Here is a 17,979-nt window from a genome sequence, read left to right on the forward strand (position 1 = left end):
CATCAATAGAATTATTAATGTCAGTAAGATTATTATTAATAATAACGGGGCACCACCCTGCGAACAGGGACCAATAACCAAATGATAAACTAAGTCTCATAATTAGTTTTCACTCACAATGTCAATAGCCTGAGTACTATTACACATTCAGAGTGAAAGTGAAGGTTTAAGTTCGAGCAACAGACCACATATCCAGCTATTATCACAATACATGCACAAAGTAATCACAGGCAGCTGCTCTTTAAAATATCAGTTTATTACGTTCTAATAATAATGACCTAGTCAACTAATATCTAAACTAACAACAACTATACATTTTGAGCATGCTATCTAAAATCAACAGACTATGGAAAGAGGGGGAAGAGTGTGTGTGTGTGTGCGCATGTAGCGTGTGTAGGGGGAGGAGCGAGAGAACAGCTCAGACAACGTATGAAGTAATCTGAAACGTGGCGACGTCTCTCACGAGACCACAAAGATGGCACAAGGCTCTACAATGGCGTACAATAGAGACCTCGTTATCTACACGTGTCTGGAGCAGTTAGCACACCCCGTAGCTACATTAGCTTAAAGCTATGTGTGTGTGGGTTTGTAAAAGAAGAGAGAAAGCAAACAAAACGAAAGAAATCCTCCAAAACAACAGATTAAGATCCTCTGCGTCGCGCTGGAGTTTGGAAGATTGTTCTCTCAGCCAGAGGAGCACAGCCGGCGACTCTTTGTCACAGCCGCGGTTCTGACCTCTGAACTAAAATCCTGAAGAAAACACAAACTGAGCCCTTCACCACTTAATAAACTTAATTTATTAGAAGATTATAATAACTTAACATATCTATACATATCATCCCCAATAATAATTGGCACTAACCAATGTGGCTAAAACAATTACAACTCTAAATAAGAAGAAATCTCTGAATGTCACTTTAACATTTTAAAGGTTGACAGCAACTCATATTTGTGGGATACTGTTCAAAATATTCAAAATATAGGAAATAAACATGTATTATTACATTGCCATGGATTCAGTGATTCAACTCTGATCTGCCCTGGAAAGCATCTTTGGGGTGTACAATAAATGCATACAATAAATGCGGGTTGCTTTATATTCATATTTGTGGTGATGTATACTAATATCTGAAGGAATTAATATTTTACCCACACAGGATCTAGTCACATTGTTGTTTATGTATTTATTTCATTTTGACATTTAATGAACTTCTTGATGTCATTAATGTTAAGAGGATCAGTGTTGGATCCTGACCTCAGACAACAGTATGTTGGTTGATATATCTTCTCCTAAAGCAACATGTTTCAGCACATAAGCTTACCGACACTACACTCATCTATACTATTCAGGTACTTTGGAGTTTATTTGTGAACTTGTGAGGTTTAGAAGTGGCTGGGAAGCCATCCTGATAAACAGCTGGTGATACACCTCTCTACTGACGAACAAGAGAGAACATTTTCATATCACTGTATTGTGAGATGATGCTGATTAAATAACTATTGATATAGCACCTTTTAAAACAAAGGTATGAAGTGGTTTACAATAAACTAACAAGACACCAAAACATAAGATATGAAATTGTTTAAATTGTGGCGATATAAAGCACATGACGATTAAAAAACATTTATAAATCGGACGGTAAATATCCACTGTATGGTAATGTGCATCTACAATTTATCTTTTTCAGTCTTGTATGTTAGAATTGTGACTTCCTTCTATTTATGTTTTTTCTTTTCCTTATGACTCAACTAATCATTAACTACATCATCTACAACTGAAAGATTCAAGATTCATCCTGAAAGATTAAACCACCTTTGGATATTCAACCCATAAGAACCCACAGTGACACTTTAAATATCCTGGAAAGTTCCTTATACAGCTTTATCCTTAATTTTAACTCTTGAACTTCTTAGTGACACACACTGATCATCCTGGTGAGGTCATGTGACAGTGAGTAATTGATTTGTATCTGCTGTTTAACAAATTAACATTGGGGGGCAGCAGCGCGTAGCTAAATGCTACAAAACAAGACGGCGAAGAAGAAAAAAGTGACGTACTTCCTGTATTCCAGCCACCAGGTCATGTTACTGTTCTCAGAGAAGAAGAGAATCAAACTTTAACTGACAGTCTTGAAGACAGGCAACGTCAAAGCGTGGGAGAGCAGCCAACCCGGGAACACAGCGATATTAAAGCACCGAGTGACTCGTTAAACCTTGTTCACGTAAGAGAAGAGCACATTAGTTTTCCAGGTCGAGGTGCCTCAGAAGATACCGCTATGGCCAAGGTACAAGTCTTAAATGTTGCAGTGCTGGACAACCCGAGCCCATTTGGAAATCCCTTCCAGTTTGAAATAACGTTTGAATGCATGGAGGATTTACCGGAAGGTGGGTATAGTTTTCAGCTGACGTTAACGTGTAATGACAGTTTCATTCTTCTTTGTTGTATGTTAGCTATTGGGTACTAGCTACCTCTCAGTGCGTATTCTGCTTCAGTGGTAACATATACGTTGAGGGTAGATGGGGTGCATCGTAAGTAATAGATAGCATGCCGTGTAGCTCGACGATATACCAACGTGTTAGCTGTCTTTGTGTGCTGGGTAGTGATATTTCATTTGACAAGTTGTTGAAAATTGGCGCTGGCGCGTTTATGCTCAGCGCCCCGCCTCCTGCCTGCGCTGATTGGTTCGTGGATGTTCTTCGGAGTTTTTTTGCGTGAAGCTGATTGGTTGATCTCGTTATGTTACTGTAGCAACAGACCAGCTTAACGAGTTGCCGCGAACCCCGGGCAGAGACAACAAGGAAGCAGTAGCATGTGTCTGTTACTGGGAGTACCACTTAACCTTTGGGGCTGTATACCAATACACATATTTAACGGTGTCCTGTGTCACTACATTCATTTTAGGGTACTGTTAGGGTATGTGAAAGTGTTTTAAGGCTTAATAAATTGACATCAGTGCATCCATACACAACCAATGTATGTTTGATTTGTAATCTCCAACTACACTTAGGGAAATAGAAAATATTAATATAAGTGTACAGCTATCAGCTGATGTTCTGTTATAGATAATTTAAACACAATCTGAGTGATTCAAAGTGTCTACATGTTCTGCTTTCAAACGTATGTATAAAAAGCTGCTGTCCAAGCACAGTGTGTAGAGATGGAGCTAATGCACAGTAATCAATACTGTGTGTAACTCGTATTCCTTACAAACAGAAATAAATGCATGGTATGTCTCTCTGTTGTGTGTATGTGGTATCAGATCTGGAGTGGAAGATCATCTATGTGGGTTCGGCTGAGAGCGAGGAATACGACCAGGTTCTGGACTCTGTTCTAGTTGGCCCGGTACCGGCTGGCAGACACATGTTTGTGTTTCAGGTCAGTAAGCTTTGGTCACATGTTACCGCTCATGTCATACTGCTAGACCACAGAAGCCTTTGAATACTAGGCCTAAAAATCAAAGAAACCTGGTTACTTGTATTTGATTTCTTCCTTGTTGTGTTCCTGTCTGCCCCTCAGGCGGATGCTCCTAACACAGGGCTGATTCCAGAGAGTGACGCTGTAGGAGTGACTGTAGTCCTTATAACCTGCACCTACCGTGGACAGGAGTTCATCCGCATCGGTTACTATGTCAACAATGAATACACAGACCCTGAACTACGGGAAAACCCCCCCCTCAAACCAGACTATGCTCAGGTAACACACACACACACACTCGGAGATGACCATCATTGATTTCTGTTACATGTAGTAGCATATTAATAGTCATACATTTTATCTTTCTAGCGCTTCTTTTTCTCTTCTATTTTTTTTCCTTTTCATGTATAGTACAGGCCTGTCCTTGACCAAAGGAATTCTTAGTCGACTAACACTCGTACAACTTTGTCAAGTAATAGATACGTTTATTTTTTTGACAGATCTGTAAAGAATCACCACTTAAAATATTGTGTTTACCAGAGATGTGTTCAGAAGTTGAAAATAAGTCATTCAGCATGAAAAAAAAGACTAAATGACTAAACACATAATAGCCACAGTTCATGATCCATCCTCGTGAAATAAGAGTCTGTTGAAACAGCCACTGTTTTCTACTGCCCTCTGGTGATCTGAAATATAATTTACAGGCAACAGTAGCATTAAAAATAGACTAACATAAGCTGTAAATATATATATATATATATTTCATTGTATTTGTCCTTTATTTTTCTAGTTGTTATCTCTTTATTCTAAAGGAAAAGACTAAATATCTTTTGGTTTTGTACTGTTTGTGAAACAAAATATAAAGGATGCACCGATTGTGAAATTCTGGGTCGTTACCGATGTTTAAAATAACAATTTGGCAGATAGCTGATACCGATGTTGGACAGATAAATCCGTGCACCCTTACAGAATAGCAATTTGGAGACAACACCATGTTAGAATTTCCCAACAGGCCCTGCCTGTATACAATTGTCTGTACGCCTTCTGAATTCACGTCTCTCTCTCTGTCACCGGACTAACTGGCTTAATTGTGTTGTTAACTTATCGTAAAACCCATTTCATTCAAACTCAACACAAAATAGAACTCACCCAAACCATCTTGGTTAGTGTATCTATGTATGTCTCTGTCTCTCTCTGCTCGCTGAGCAGCGCATTGCACTTATTCATTAGAGGCAGACCATTAAATTAGCAAAGTACATTGACAAAAATCGTTGCAAATTAAAAGCCTACCGGCGATGTACTCAGCCAATAGCCGATACATTTGTTCAATCGCCCAAGCCTAACACCTTTTATATCATTTTCTGAAATTGAGAGATACTTATTTAGCTTCTAATATAGACCGTAAAACTCTGGTATCGTGTTTCAGCTTTTTAGAAAGCCTGATAAAAGGATCCCTGTATGAGATCCCAGCTGGGTCTATGTACGCCAGTGGAACAGAAGCTAACTCAAAACTGGCCATGACGAGGGTGTTAACCAGGCACGGTTACATTGACATTTCACCAATGTTGCTTTTATTCTCTCAGCTCCTGAGGAATATTTTGGCCTCCAACCCCCGTGTCACCCGCTTCCATATCAACTGGGAGGGCTCGGCAGACAAGGTGGAGGACAGCGAGAATGTCGACCCGTCCCCCAACATCAGCGGCATGCTCCCTCCGTCCTGTATACCAGGAAAGATGCCACCTCTTGGACTGATGCCGGACAACTCCATGGACTGCATGTAAAAAGAAAATCATCAGATTAAAATAATGGACAAGAGGTTCTTCTTGTATGTACACTCATCCATATTTCAAACACACATTTGGACAAGAAGGCCATGGATGTATCGAGGACATTATTTTTATACAGCATACGCAAATGGGATGAATTTCTGTCTCTTGTGCTCTCTTTCTCTCACACCACACACAGGCCCGCACAACCAGCTTTGCCTTATTTTACTATATCTCCGTCTTAGACAATGTCAAAGCTGAGCCAGGGAAAGTTTTGAGTCATCGGGGTGGGGCGATTTTAATACCGCCATATCCTCACAGCCCTGAGATTTGCAAGTCATACTCGCACACTGATGTCCACCTGTTTGGTGCCCATACTGTGCTGTTCATTGTGTCCTCTTTGAGCACTGATCAAAGATATGGGCAGTGCTCTGTACGGAGCACTAGCTGTTTATAATAAAGCGTTTCATTGTTGTGAATGTGTAGCATCTTGGAGTAGGACAATTTTGGGTTTGAAATGTGTGTCATGTTCAGGGGCCTGTTGCAAGAACTAGCTTTGTTTACTGTTGGCTAGATAAGCTTGTGTTTGAGAGTTTTAACCTTGAGTGATCCAGATAACTCTTCAAACCTGCCTCTTCAAACAGGCCCCAGTTCAGTTATTGTTCTTTAAAAATGTGACATGTAATGTCTGTCTCTAATGATACAAAAAAACATGGAGGTGAAGGAGAAATGGATTCTGGATTGCTGTCAAGTTGTTACGGTTTAGGCTTACTGTAAATAATGTTTTCTCAGCGCTTATATTGTCTCCAAGATGAGAAGGCACATTTTCTTTTTGTACTTACTATATATTCTCGGCCTCCGTATTTGTAACAATGGGGGTTGTGATGGGCTTAATAAAGATTGTTTTGTGGACCTAGTGCTACTAATCGCCACATCTTAATTACACAGCTGCTTTCCACCTTGACTAGTGAGGAAGGAAGCACACTAGCGAGACGGTGTGATAGTGTGTGTGTTGGCCCACTCTTTCCCCTCCCCTCCCCTGGCTCCTTTCTTTTTTCCAATTTCATTCATAAAATGCAGCAGCCTCACTCCACCATTTTCACTCTAGCCTCATGTTGCTTGGCAACTGAAGCACAAGGGAGGGGGGTTGTCTGCTCTCACCCATTTCACCTCCTAGTTGAAGCGACCAGCTCCTCCGTCTGTTACCTCGGTCTGCTCTGCACACGTCTACACTGTTCATCTGCACTGTTGCCAGCTGCAACATTAAATTGATCATATTAGAGTTCATTATTAATCATAATCCAATGTCATTTTTTTTTCTTTCTGAAATGGGTTGTTCTGCACAATGAATACTTTAACTTTTGGTTCTTTAAATATGTGAATGTGTGCTTAACCACTTATGTACTATTTCCTTTTTAAATTCTGATTTATTTATTTTTTTACTAACAAGCTGAAGTTAATTATTGAATTATTGAAATAAGATATTCAGATGCAAATCTATGAAATGTAGCCTTTCGAGGATCCTGATAATAGGGGCCCTTGGGCATCTGCTGCACTCGCCCTGTAGGTACACCAGATGTGGGGCGAGGAAGACAGAGATTCTGACTGTAGAGGTTGTTGGTACACAGATAGTATGAGGCTCTGCGTGTTTTCATTCTCAACCGATAGTAATATATATATATAAATTTATCGTGATTCATTTCCCATCAGATAAACTCTCCCTTCCATGCACGGCCGTCTGCGATCTGTTTAGAAGTCCTGCCAACCAGACTGCGCCGCGCGTGCGTTGTATTCTGACCAACATTTCTAAAAATAGCTCGCGGTTGACGTCACTTAGCCAAACGTGTATCAGTCGCTCGGCGGCGGGGGGTGATAGCGCGCGGGGAGGGAGGTTTTTTTTCTGGAAGGAGGGGGCCATTCCTTACGGCCAATAGATATCCTCGCATTCACCGAGATTCCCACGGTTCGGCCGCGACAGGCCAATGGAGGAAAGCAACCGGAGAAAGTGGGCGCGGACGTCGTCGACAGGAAAATAATCGTTGACGTTCCCGTCGCTGGCTATTTGTAGGGCGGCGGTACATTGCCGTCGTTGATGGATTCAAAGGCCAATCAGAGCGCTCCGTGGGGCAGCATCGTAGATAGGTGGCCAATCAGTAGCCTCGCTTTAGCTGTCAATCAACCCCGGTTCTGGCGAGTAGGCGGGATGTTCGCTCGGCTGTAGTTCCGTCATCTCGCCCGTCTCCGAGGCTACAGGGGGCCAATGTTGATTTGGGCAAATTCGCGTCGTTGTCGGACCCCGCCGAGGATTAATTTTTGAAATCTGGGTTCGGTGACGAAAAGCGGCAGTCTTTTGACTGAGAACAGTGCATCCCCGCCGTCGGTATAGCTGGTTATTTGTGGGCTGGGGGAGAGGTGGGGAGCCGGGGGGGCCTCGCGCGGAGGGGGCTGCGAGGAGGGACAGGAGAAGACTGGATCCTCCGTGTTCAGGACAACAAGGTCGGCCTGGCAGTCCAGTGAAGCCCCAGCGACCGAGACACCACAACGATAGCTCCCCGTGGATTTAAACTCGAGCTCGTTCGCCGGTGGTTGATGGCCGTGGAGCGCGTGAGCCCGCTCCACTGTACCGTCTCGCCGCATCAGCAGCTGTCAGGCTATTAAAGATCAAGACCTCGCAACGCTTGGTGACTGCTACAGCTGGATTTAGGAAACACCGTTCGGACCTAATCGAGTTACCGGCTTGACAAGGCTGTAGGGCGGCCAAAAAGCCACGGATCGCCCGTTGACAAGTTGTCATCATGGGCAACGCGCCCACGGCCAGGAAGGGCAGCGAGATGGAAAGCGGTGGGTACCATCGCCAGTAATGTTTCACATCACTCTTCAGCAACACCTGCTCGGCTGCAGCCTCATGAAATGATCAAAGAACGGTGTGATACAACAGGCTGTGGTAGCTTTACATAACAAGCCATACGGTGTTAATTAGAGGCCTGTTCCTGCTTTCCCATTCATTAATTAAGATCCACTAGCACGTCCATGACAAGTCCCCAAGATGATACATGTCATACATTTAAATTAAAGCATTGTATGTACGTACGTGTAGATGAATCGGGAGTCTCTCCTCAGTCGAGGCTCAGACGTACTGTTCAGTTTTGGACCTTTGGCTTTGATTTGAGTGGATGCTAAGGTAGAATGAAGCCGGATGTGGATCTGTTTTCACAGACAAAGCTCTGTGTGAGCTGCACAACGTCCAGCAGCAGTTGTACACTGCACGCATTTTGGAATATTCACTGTACTGAAATATTGCCAGTATCACAACAACACACTAAGTGTCAGATATTCCCCCAAACACTCCAGGCCTGTTGCTCCACTCCTTTGGAAAAGAGATGCTGCTTAAACGGTGTGTGGGTGAGCTGAATCTAATTAACGTGAACCCATGGAAGTGTGCAGGGTTGGCTGAGCTGGTCTCAGCCTGTCTGTCGGTCTGATGTGAAGTTGCTGCTGTGCACGGGGATGAGAGTATGCTAATGTCAGAGGCCACTGGACTGTAATTCTCTCCTGGGGCTTTCCTATTCACCATGACTTTTTTTACCATGCATTGGTATTCAAACAGTTTTCTATCAACCAGATATACTTTTCCACAAACAGCCAAGAAAAGGAGACAGGGACGACAAAAGAGTGTATGAATTATGGTTTAAGAAGCTCTGAGTGTATCACACATGTCATGTACCCGTGGTCAGTGAGCATCTTTGCCTTGGTGCCTTGCTCAAGGGTGAGTAAGTGTTACTAGTTAACTCCACTATATTTGACTTCTGAATGCAGGGAAATGAGCCTCAATACCACATACTGTGCTGATTCTTTACATACGGAACCCAGAATAATCTTCACTTGACACTTGATAGAAACCCCATGGTACAAACCTGGACTGTGGAGTTTGGAAGATCAAAGCATTTAACAGGAAGTGAGGCTCTCATGAAAAATATCGCATTGGTTAACATTGAGGCATTGCATTACATATTTCCTCCAACAGGTGCCAGTTTAATCTCAAACAATACAGCTGAGTTTGTCACAGTGAGCTAAGGTGCATGCCAGCTTGTCTCACTCTCTACTCTCCCTCTCTACTCTCCCTCCCTCTATGTACTTTTAACTGCGCTATAATCCTGAAAAGACATGTCCTCCCTGCAATCGATTACAGAAAACACAGGCTATCCTCCTGTGTTTTCTGTATTCTTTCACTTTTTGCTCACACCTCTAAAGCTTTTCTTGTGATCTTGCCTTCCACAGTCAAGGAGTTCCTTGTTAAAGCCAAAGAGGACTTTCTAAAGAAGTGGGAGAGCCCTGCACAGGTTAGTGTTTAGATGTTTGTGTGACGTTCATCGCACGCAACAGGAATGTGAATGTTTTGTGAATGCTCTTGGGTGCATACAAACGTGCACATTCCTATGCTGTGTGACCAAACGCATCACATTTATGTGTGGTGTGTTCTCTACTATTCCTCTTGTAATGTACTTGTTTTCCATATTCATGTTCATGTGCACCCCAGCCACCACTGTTGGTAAATGGACATTTATATATGTTTGGACAGTGAAATAAAGCAAGTGGCTTGTAGAATATGTAGCGTGATGATTCAGTTTGATCATTTATAATAAAATTCATATTGTCTTATATTTTCTTAAATTCCTGTTTTGTTGTGCTTGTATACCTTTTTATGTAAATATATTGAAAAAACTATTTTCTTCTTGTTTGCATTGTGGTATTGATTTCAACTGTATCATCCAGCCCTTGAAATATGATAAAAAGTTCTGTGCTGCTCTGCATATATCACAGACACAGATCATAATATTAGATATAATAGTTCCTCAACAACGGTCTTTACATTGTAGAGTGTACTTACCTTTTGTCTCTGACTCAAGTAGTTACAAAATAATTAAAACACACTTGACATGTGACGGTATGACTTCATGTAGATGAATCAGGATAGATTTTACAGGTTCACATAATAGTTTTAAATATGACTGGGCTCTATATAGATATTCTGTGCAGTGTATGTACAATGTACCCAGTATACTTATTTATATTACAACGAATGCTTGATATACATTATATTCTCTGTGATCGTAGTAAGAACATAAATCATACACTCGGGCATTTGCTTGCCTGTACAAAAAAACAAACATAACAAAGAATAGATAGTAAATGTGAACATAGGACACATTAGGAAAAAGTCACCATCCCATTTTCCCAACAATCAACTACCTTTTTTTTGTTTTGTCTGTTCAGAACACTTCTGGCCTGGAGCAGTTTGAGAGGTTGAAAACCCTCGGCACGGGCTCATTTGGCCGTGTGATGCTTGTGAAGCACAAAGAAACGGGACAGCATTATGCCATGAAGATCCTCAACAAGCAGAAGGTCAGTCTGGGTCAGGAGGGTCCAGGTGGGAGGTTGTTTGAACGTGACTCTCGTTTAAGGACACCTGGTCATTGAAAATATACGGAAATGTCATCGATGCAGAGATTCAAATACAGGTGCAGACCTTTTCCCCACTGAACCTCTTTGAACGAGCTTGTGCTGAAGCAGACATCGACTGGAGTGGCAGAGCTGAGGCTGTCTTAATGCACATCAAGTAGCGTCATTTTAGTAACCAATGTAGAATTAATTTGCGCCTGCGTTTCACATATTATAGATACATATTTTTATAGATAAAATACACAGATGAGAATGTCCGTTTCATTGGCTAATCCAGTGAATTTAACACTTGAAAAATCAATGTTCTTTATCACATTGATGCAGCCCAAAGACATGCATGTTAGGACAAATGGTCAATATATTTTGAATGAGAAATTCACAATTTGCTAATGTCTGTATATCCAGTGTGTGCTGGCAACCTGCCTGACCAAATATATGAAAGGAGAGACCGTGACACTATTGTCGTTTGGATAAAAGCATCTATCGGGATTTTCAAATTTAATCGGCTGTATGTTTGTGTACCTGATTACCAAAAGTGGGAAAAAATATATATATTTGCAACACCCATCTTGACTTGTTTCCAAAGTTTCAGCTTGTGTTTGTACTTTTTTGCCAATGTCACGAGAATGAATCTTCAAACATCTTGAAAGTCTTGTACCTGTCAGTATAGGTTAGACTTCTGGTGTATGAAGTTACCATAGAAGCAGTTCTGTGTTGGATAAGTAGTCCCAGGTGAACATAAGCAGAACAAAAACAAACAAAATAGATAGATGTACTTTGAATGTAGACGCTCGCAGATGTTGGCCAAACCTGAAGGAGGGCGACTGTCTCAGAGCTGCTGTTGAGATGACATTGGAAGAAAACTCATGTATTAATATAAGGTATTAATACACGAGTATAGATTATGATGGTGGAAAAAAACGTTATCAGCAGGTACTTTTTACAAAACGATTATGATAAGACTAATATCATATAACTGAATTTATTGTTTATTTATTTCATCTTCAGGAATACAAATGGATGGGCTGCCTGGGGAGCTACATGAACACACACAATATAAACTGTCCTCTCTCTGTTTGTGGCTTTCAGGTGGTGAAGCTCAAACAAATAGAGCACACTCTGAATGAGAAGAGGATTCTTCAGGCTGTCAGCTTTCCTTTTCTGGTGCGGTTAGAGTACTCGTTCAAGGTACGGGGAATGCTAGATGGTGTGTGTGTGTGTGTGTGTGTGTGTGTGGCTGTGTGTTGATGGTGAGTGACTGGATAGATTTTCCTTCTTTCCACTCATCTACTTAGCCCCATTTCCCCATTCCAGCTTTTAAGTTGTTATTTGTCTACATTTATATGAAAGTGGTCCATTAAAAGATAAAAAGAAGATATCCCAGCTCACCCAGTTGACATGAGTGTGCAGAATCACGTACTGCTGATGACTCTTTTTGTGTGTTTGTATGAAAGCGTTTATTCCTCGGTAATGTGGTGGATTGCTAACTATTTAAACTAAGGGCCAAAGCATTGCATTTGAAGTTTAAGCTTCTTTGTGTCATATCAAATACTTGTTCTTTTCTAATTTGTGAAAGAACAACCAAAACTGAGACGATAAAATCATAATCTAGAAACATCGTCATATTTCTAAAATCAAAACATTTAATTAACGTTCTCACTTCATCCCAGTTTACAGTAGCTCTGTATAATATATAACAGGCATACAATGCAATTTTAACACTCCAAATGAATCATTTAAGTTTTAATAAAATATGATCTCTTCTGGTTAAAGACCAGAATATATAATGATCTGTGTGATCAGAAAAGGAACTACAGTACATATATATATATACCTAGTGTTATAAATAAACTGCTCTCTTAAGTTGTGTGAACTTGTAAATCCTGATGCAATGACCTGTTCATTTACAATCTCATCCATATCATCACTTCCATTGTCATTGACAATGGATCCTATCAGGTGTTTGCCATCTGCAAATATGGAGTGAAATGAGCCACACGGTCTTCAACATTGTCACAGCCCAGCTTTGTCGGAGGCTGGTTGTGCTCGTACAGACTAACCCAGCTGATGGCCATACTCCAATTAAAGCCTCATTCAGGTTAAGCCTCAAATAAACCTATTAACTAAATTTTCCTGTCCACATGTCCCGTCCTTCACACTCATGGAAGAGTCAACAACAAACGCTTATGAGCTCGGTTAGGGTTATGTGACACTAAGTCAACCGAGAATAATGTAAAGCTAGTGTTACAGTACTTATATCTGTTAAAGGATGTAAAAACAACGTACATAAATGTGTGATGGACACAGTTACGGGCACTTTTTCATTTGGCCTTTTGTTATGGTAATACCTGAAATAAAAGTCAGTTCATTTATTTATATTCACCCACAAAATACTGTCTTCATGTCGTCCACTTGTCCATCCTGTGTGTGTTTACGTACGTTAATAGTCTGTATGCGAGTGTCACTAACGGGCCCTCTGTCTTCCCTTCTCCAGGACAACACTAACCTCTACATGGTGATGGAGTATGTACCAGGTGGAGAGATGTTCTCCCATCTACGGAGAATTGGCAGATTTAGGTTAGTGTTCATAGGCACATGCAGAGGTCAATTGTGGCGCTCTGTGCTCTCAATTCATCTCTGTTCTCCTCCATTTTATTCTCTTATTTTATTCTATTCTATACAGCTCTGTTCTCTTCAGCTCTCTTTTAGCCCTGCTCTGTTTTATTTAGCTATGTTCTGAACTGCACACTCCTCTAAACGGCTCTCTGTTTGTGTGTGCACAGTGAGCCTCACGCTCGGTTCTACGCCGCTCAGATCGTTCTAACCTTTGAGTATCTTCACGCTTTGGACCTGATCTACAGAGACCTGAAACCTGAAAATCTGCTCATAGACCAACAGGGCTACATACAGGTAACGGACACTTGATGCAGTGATATACAAAAAGCTAATAATAACTTATGTATTTGCATGTTTTGTCTGCAAACGCACACATAAAGCCTAAATTAATCATTGAAGGTCGGCGGGAGTTGAAAAAGGGTCGGCCCCTCTTGTGAAGTCTCGGTGGCTGTTGAGATTTCGGGCTCTCTAAACATGCAGACTGGCCCAGCTGTGTGTGTTTGCTGGGAGTTCTCCTCACCCCTCAGATTTTCAGCCTAGAGCCAAATCCCCCCTTGATTTCCCGGCTGGGCACTGTACCCGTGGTTTAGTTTGTCTAAAACCTAAGTGAGCATCTGTGCAGCATTTGAGAGATGGAGGGAGGGTTGAACAGTGAAAAACTTAAATGTTTAATTCCTATTCATAAGGTGTGCAACTACGATTATTTTCACTATCAATTCATCTGCAGGATTATTTCTCGATTAATTGATTAATTATTTAATCTATAAATGATCCCAATACTATAACAAATGTCCATCACAATTTCCTAGAGCCCAACGGGATGTCATCACACGTGTGACCAAAACCAGATATTCAGTTTACAATGCACGACAAAGAGAAGCTGCAAATTCTAACATTTGAGAATCTGGAAACATGAAATCTTTGCTTGAATAAATGACACAATTGATGAATAGTTTATCAAAATAGTTGCTGACTCATTTCCTGTCAATGGACTTATTGGTTAATCAACTCAACTGTAGCAGCTCTAATACTTATTGGCCAAGTAATCACATTCTGATGTACAGCAGCTAACATTAGCCACATAAGCTAGCTAGCTAATCTTTGCTGTTGATGCAACAAAGCACATTCATCAAAATATTGCAAAAAAGCAGTAGTACAAGTGGTGTCAAGTTTTTTGGGGTTTTTTTTACATTTATGTGAATTTATATTTTATTTTATATAAAGTGCACAGATACAGCTGCAAATGTAAGGCAACATTAGCACTTTAGCACTTTCTGCTAGCTCGAGTCGGCTCATACTGTAATGTGTAGTAACTCAGGGTGGTTATGAAGTGTTATGCTCAGTATGAGATATTGTTGCCATGGTTATAATATGCTGTAACAGTTACATACAGTAACAGGACAGACTGAGGAGAATTTGGTAAAAAGAGCAACCCGGATAATATCTTTTGCAATTTCTCCGTCATAAGAATTGGTTATTTTAACAGTCGTTACAGAGTCATAGGGATGCAAGGACAGAACTTCACAAAGCTTCGCTCCAGAGTCCATGGAACATCAAACAGTCGGGTTTTAAAGAAAGTGAGCTCGGCTCTGTTTTATCTTACAAATATACAAGCAGTTTTGCAATCGATTGCATACAAATAAAACAAGACATTTAAAAAAACAGAACATGTATTGGTGCATATTTAGAAAGATGGCTGTCCCAAAAAAGGCTTGACCCCACCCCTTTATTTGTGATGTCACACAGACATGGATGAGTCTAGAAACTATCAACAACTACCCAGAGAGTGCACCTATGATGGCAGTGTGTGCTCTGCAATTATCTGTGTTTACCGAGCAGTGTGCCATCACACCGAGTCGCTCTTGTGACACAGATTGTGCTGCCCTCTAGTGGTGAACAGTAAAATATAGACTGGTGAAAAGTCCCATTGCTGCCCCACAGATCCTTGCCATGCTCCATCTCTTTGGCTCGGTCTGTTTCTGCCTGTCATGCACTAAAACTCAGCTGGGCACTCTTCTCATTGTTTGTCAATGCTCTTTCATTTCCTCTCTCAGGTGACAGATTTTGGCTTTGCCAAACGCGTAAAGGGCCGGACCTGGACACTGTGTGGCACCCCGGAATATCTGGCCCCAGAGATTATTCTCAGCAAGGTGAGCCACCTTTGTTCCTCGTTTTTTATCTTGTGAACTTTCCTTTCAAAACAAGTTATTCTGCATTTGAACAAACAATGACACCAACATGTTGCGTAGAGTAAAAACACATTACAACACTTTCTTTACAGGATAGTTGTTCATGTGAGTTGGCAGAGTTGTAACACATGGTTGCTGGTATTTATGCTCTTACCAGCCAGAGGGCATGCATGTAGGGATGTTGGTGTTGATCACCTGGGTTTTTCAAGCCAAGCGGAGCATCTATAGAGCACACGCAACTCAAATGTTACTCTTAACAAGATGTAAACAGTGAAACTAGCACAACTCTAAGTACATCTTAATGTGGCCTGAAACCAGTCACATGCTGTTATTAACTACTGCACTTTTTTTGTTTGATGCTATATTTTAGGACTGTACCGAGAAGTTTGAAGCTTTATTCTTAATGCCGACATTCAAATTATTAATCAAATGCTGCACAGGGTTTTTTCTAAAATTCTGTTTAAACACAGTATTTCTGTAGGATTGTTTCCGACTCCTGTTATTCAAACATTTCCAGTAACTCAGAATGATGTAATGTCCCAATGTGAACATTTATTTATTAGTTTTCTTTTCTTGTTTTTTAAGGGGGATTATGTCTTAATATGTGACGACAGAAATTCAAAGCTTTAGTCAAAAACCTCAATAGATGCTTTGACTATAAAGAAGAAGAAGATATTCTTTCCTACTGTTTAAATGTAACACGTGACAACAATCATCATGACATCTGTATTGACAGAACGCTCTCTGTAAGACGACCTTGAATGGTTCTCATCCTCAGACACAAAAACATTTTGACATGTAAATAACAATCATATCTCTTCCTTCTGTACATCTGAATGGGATAAAAAAAATAAGACGTAACTGAGGAATGGATGCATGAATGATGAATTAACGCAAAAAAAGTAATTGTCTATAAAGCTCTCTTTTTGTCTCTACTTTCCTCCGCCCTTGTTATATCCACCAGGGGTATAACAAGGCCGTAGACTGGTGGGCGCTGGGCGTACTGGTCTATGAGATGGCAGCAGGGTACCCGCCTTTCTTTGCTGACCAGCCCATTCAGATCTATGAAAAGATCGTATCAGGGAAGGTGAGTCGGACTCTCTGATTACCACTTTGTGCTTCATTCAGTGTCCGTTTGTAACCTGTGGAGCTCCCGCCCCTCATCCATCTCCCTGACTTCGTTCTGATGGTTTTATTTCAGAAAGATGAATCAGTTTGGGTTATATTTACACTATCGCTTCCATTTTTGGAATAAACTGAATTGTTGGAATTACTCCGCAGTGGCTTTTTCAATATTAGGTCAAGCCTACCTCTGTACATTTTGAAGGCAGGCACTTTGCACTATATGATAAACACAGCATACTCTCCCTTCTTCTACCCTCCTTCTAATCTTTTTTCTGTCCTTATAATAGGCTTTCATTTACAGAGACACTTTGTAATTAGTGTGTTGCGTGTCAGTGGTGCGCACAGACACTGATGCACAAAAGTAACACACACACACACAAAAGGTGCACTTTGCATGGTGCCCCCCCCCCTGTGATTGCTGTTATATTGTTTTATACTTCCATAGATCATTTTCCTATCGGTGTCAATATTGTGAAGTTTGCTTTCTTAGGATTTTCTGTGGTAAAGTTTGAGTTTTTTTTGTTCAGCCATGTTGGATACTGCTAGTGATACAAGATATGACTTCCTACTGCATCACCTCTGTAGGCCACCACATGAAGGTTAGAGAAGCAGACTTGGACATGTTCGTAACCTCTTCTTGTCTTCTGTCTCAGGTGCGTTTCCCCTCTCACTTCAGCTCAGACCTGAAGGACCTCCTGAGGAACCTGTTGCAGGTGAGATAGTTGCTACCTCAGTCATTCTGAAGTTGAGGCTACCGTTACTCTGCTGTGCGTGCTGAACAAGTGAGGCAAATGTATTGGTATTATCCTCAGGTGGATCTAACAAAACGTTTCGGGAACCTCAAGAACGGGGTCAACGACATCAAGGGACACAAATGGTTTGCAACCACTGACTGGATTGCCATCTACCAGAAAAAGGTAAGCGTGTCTGTGAGTGCATGGATGCGTTGACTTCCCTTCTGTAAAGTTCACTTCTCACCTGGTGTTTTGTCATCGTCTTCAGGTGGAAGCTCCCTTCGTCCCCAAGTTCAAAGGACCAGGCGACACCAGCAACTTTGACGACTACGAGGAGGAGGAGATCCGCGTCTCCTTCAATGAGAAATGTGCCAAGGAGTTTGCGGAGTTCTAGAGTTAGCGAGCGAGAGAGGAAGAAAGAAGGAAGTAGGGAGAGTCAAAGGTAGGCTGGTCAAGTGGGAGACGTAAGGAGAGTGTCTCCTGTCCAATCACAAGCACCAGCTACAACAAGAGGGGGGGGGGGGAATGGGATAGAGACGGGGAAAAAGAGCAAGGAGACTGATAACCAGCAGTGTTGCCTTTTCTGTTGCGTTTCTGTTGTATTTTATTTATGATTCTGTCTTATTTATGGATCCCTTTATAATGAAGGTGTGCTTCAGATTCAAGGGTGTTGG

General features: G+C 41.4%; 2 protein-coding genes across 2 annotated transcripts; both read left to right on the plus strand.

Moving 5' to 3' along the window:
* The first annotated feature begins 2,075 nt into the window (after positions 1-2,075).
* Positions 2,076-6,093, plus strand: LOC306696631 (histone chaperone asf1b-B-like). The gene is made up of 4 exons (XM_079160291.1): positions 2,076-2,385; positions 3,261-3,376; positions 3,518-3,694; positions 4,999-6,093. The coding sequence occupies exons 1-4, from the start codon at positions 2,277-2,279 to the stop codon at positions 5,194-5,196; spliced, it is 600 nt and encodes a 199-aa protein (XP_079016417.1). The 5' UTR covers positions 2,076-2,276; the 3' UTR covers positions 5,197-6,093.
* Positions 6,094-7,647: 1,554 nt separating this feature from the next.
* Positions 7,648-17,750, plus strand: LOC306695678 (cAMP-dependent protein kinase catalytic subunit alpha). Its single transcript, XM_079158981.1, has 11 exons — positions 7,648-8,022; positions 9,460-9,521; positions 10,456-10,584; positions 11,731-11,829; positions 13,136-13,218; positions 13,425-13,551; positions 15,312-15,407; positions 16,411-16,533; positions 17,225-17,284; positions 17,384-17,488; positions 17,574-17,750. Exons 1-11 carry the CDS (start codon positions 7,977-7,979, stop codon positions 17,697-17,699), a joined length of 1,056 nt encoding a protein of 351 aa, XP_079015107.1. The 5' UTR covers positions 7,648-7,976; the 3' UTR covers positions 17,700-17,750.
* Positions 17,751-17,979: the final 229 nt, after the last annotated feature.

The sequence above is a fragment of the Pholis gunnellus genome (assembly GCF_910591455.1).
Source record: "Pholis gunnellus genome assembly, chromosome: 5".
Taxonomy (NCBI): Eukaryota; Metazoa; Chordata; class Actinopteri; order Perciformes; family Pholidae; genus Pholis; species Pholis gunnellus.

Bases quoted from the DNA above. Each gene is read 5' to 3' on its own strand.
- LOC306696631 (XM_079160291.1), top strand. From the start codon at position 2,277: ATGGCCAAGGTACAAGTCTTAAATGTTGCAGTGCTGGACAACCCGAGC. The intron at 2,386-3,260 runs GTGGGTATAGTT...ATGTGGTATCAG, and splicing joins CATGGAGGATTTACCGGAAG to ATCTGGAGTGGAAGATCATC. The intron at 3,695-4,998 runs GTAACACACACA...TTATTCTCTCAG, and splicing joins TCAAACCAGACTATGCTCAG to CTCCTGAGGAATATTTTGGC.
- LOC306695678 (XM_079158981.1), top strand. From the start codon at position 7,977: ATGGGCAACGCGCCCACGGCCAGGAAGGGCAGCGAGATGGAAAGCG. The intron at 8,023-9,459 runs GTGGGTACCATC...TGCCTTCCACAG, and splicing joins GGGCAGCGAGATGGAAAGCG to TCAAGGAGTTCCTTGTTAAA. The intron at 11,830-13,135 runs GTACGGGGAATG...TCCCTTCTCCAG, and splicing joins GGTTAGAGTACTCGTTCAAG to GACAACACTAACCTCTACAT.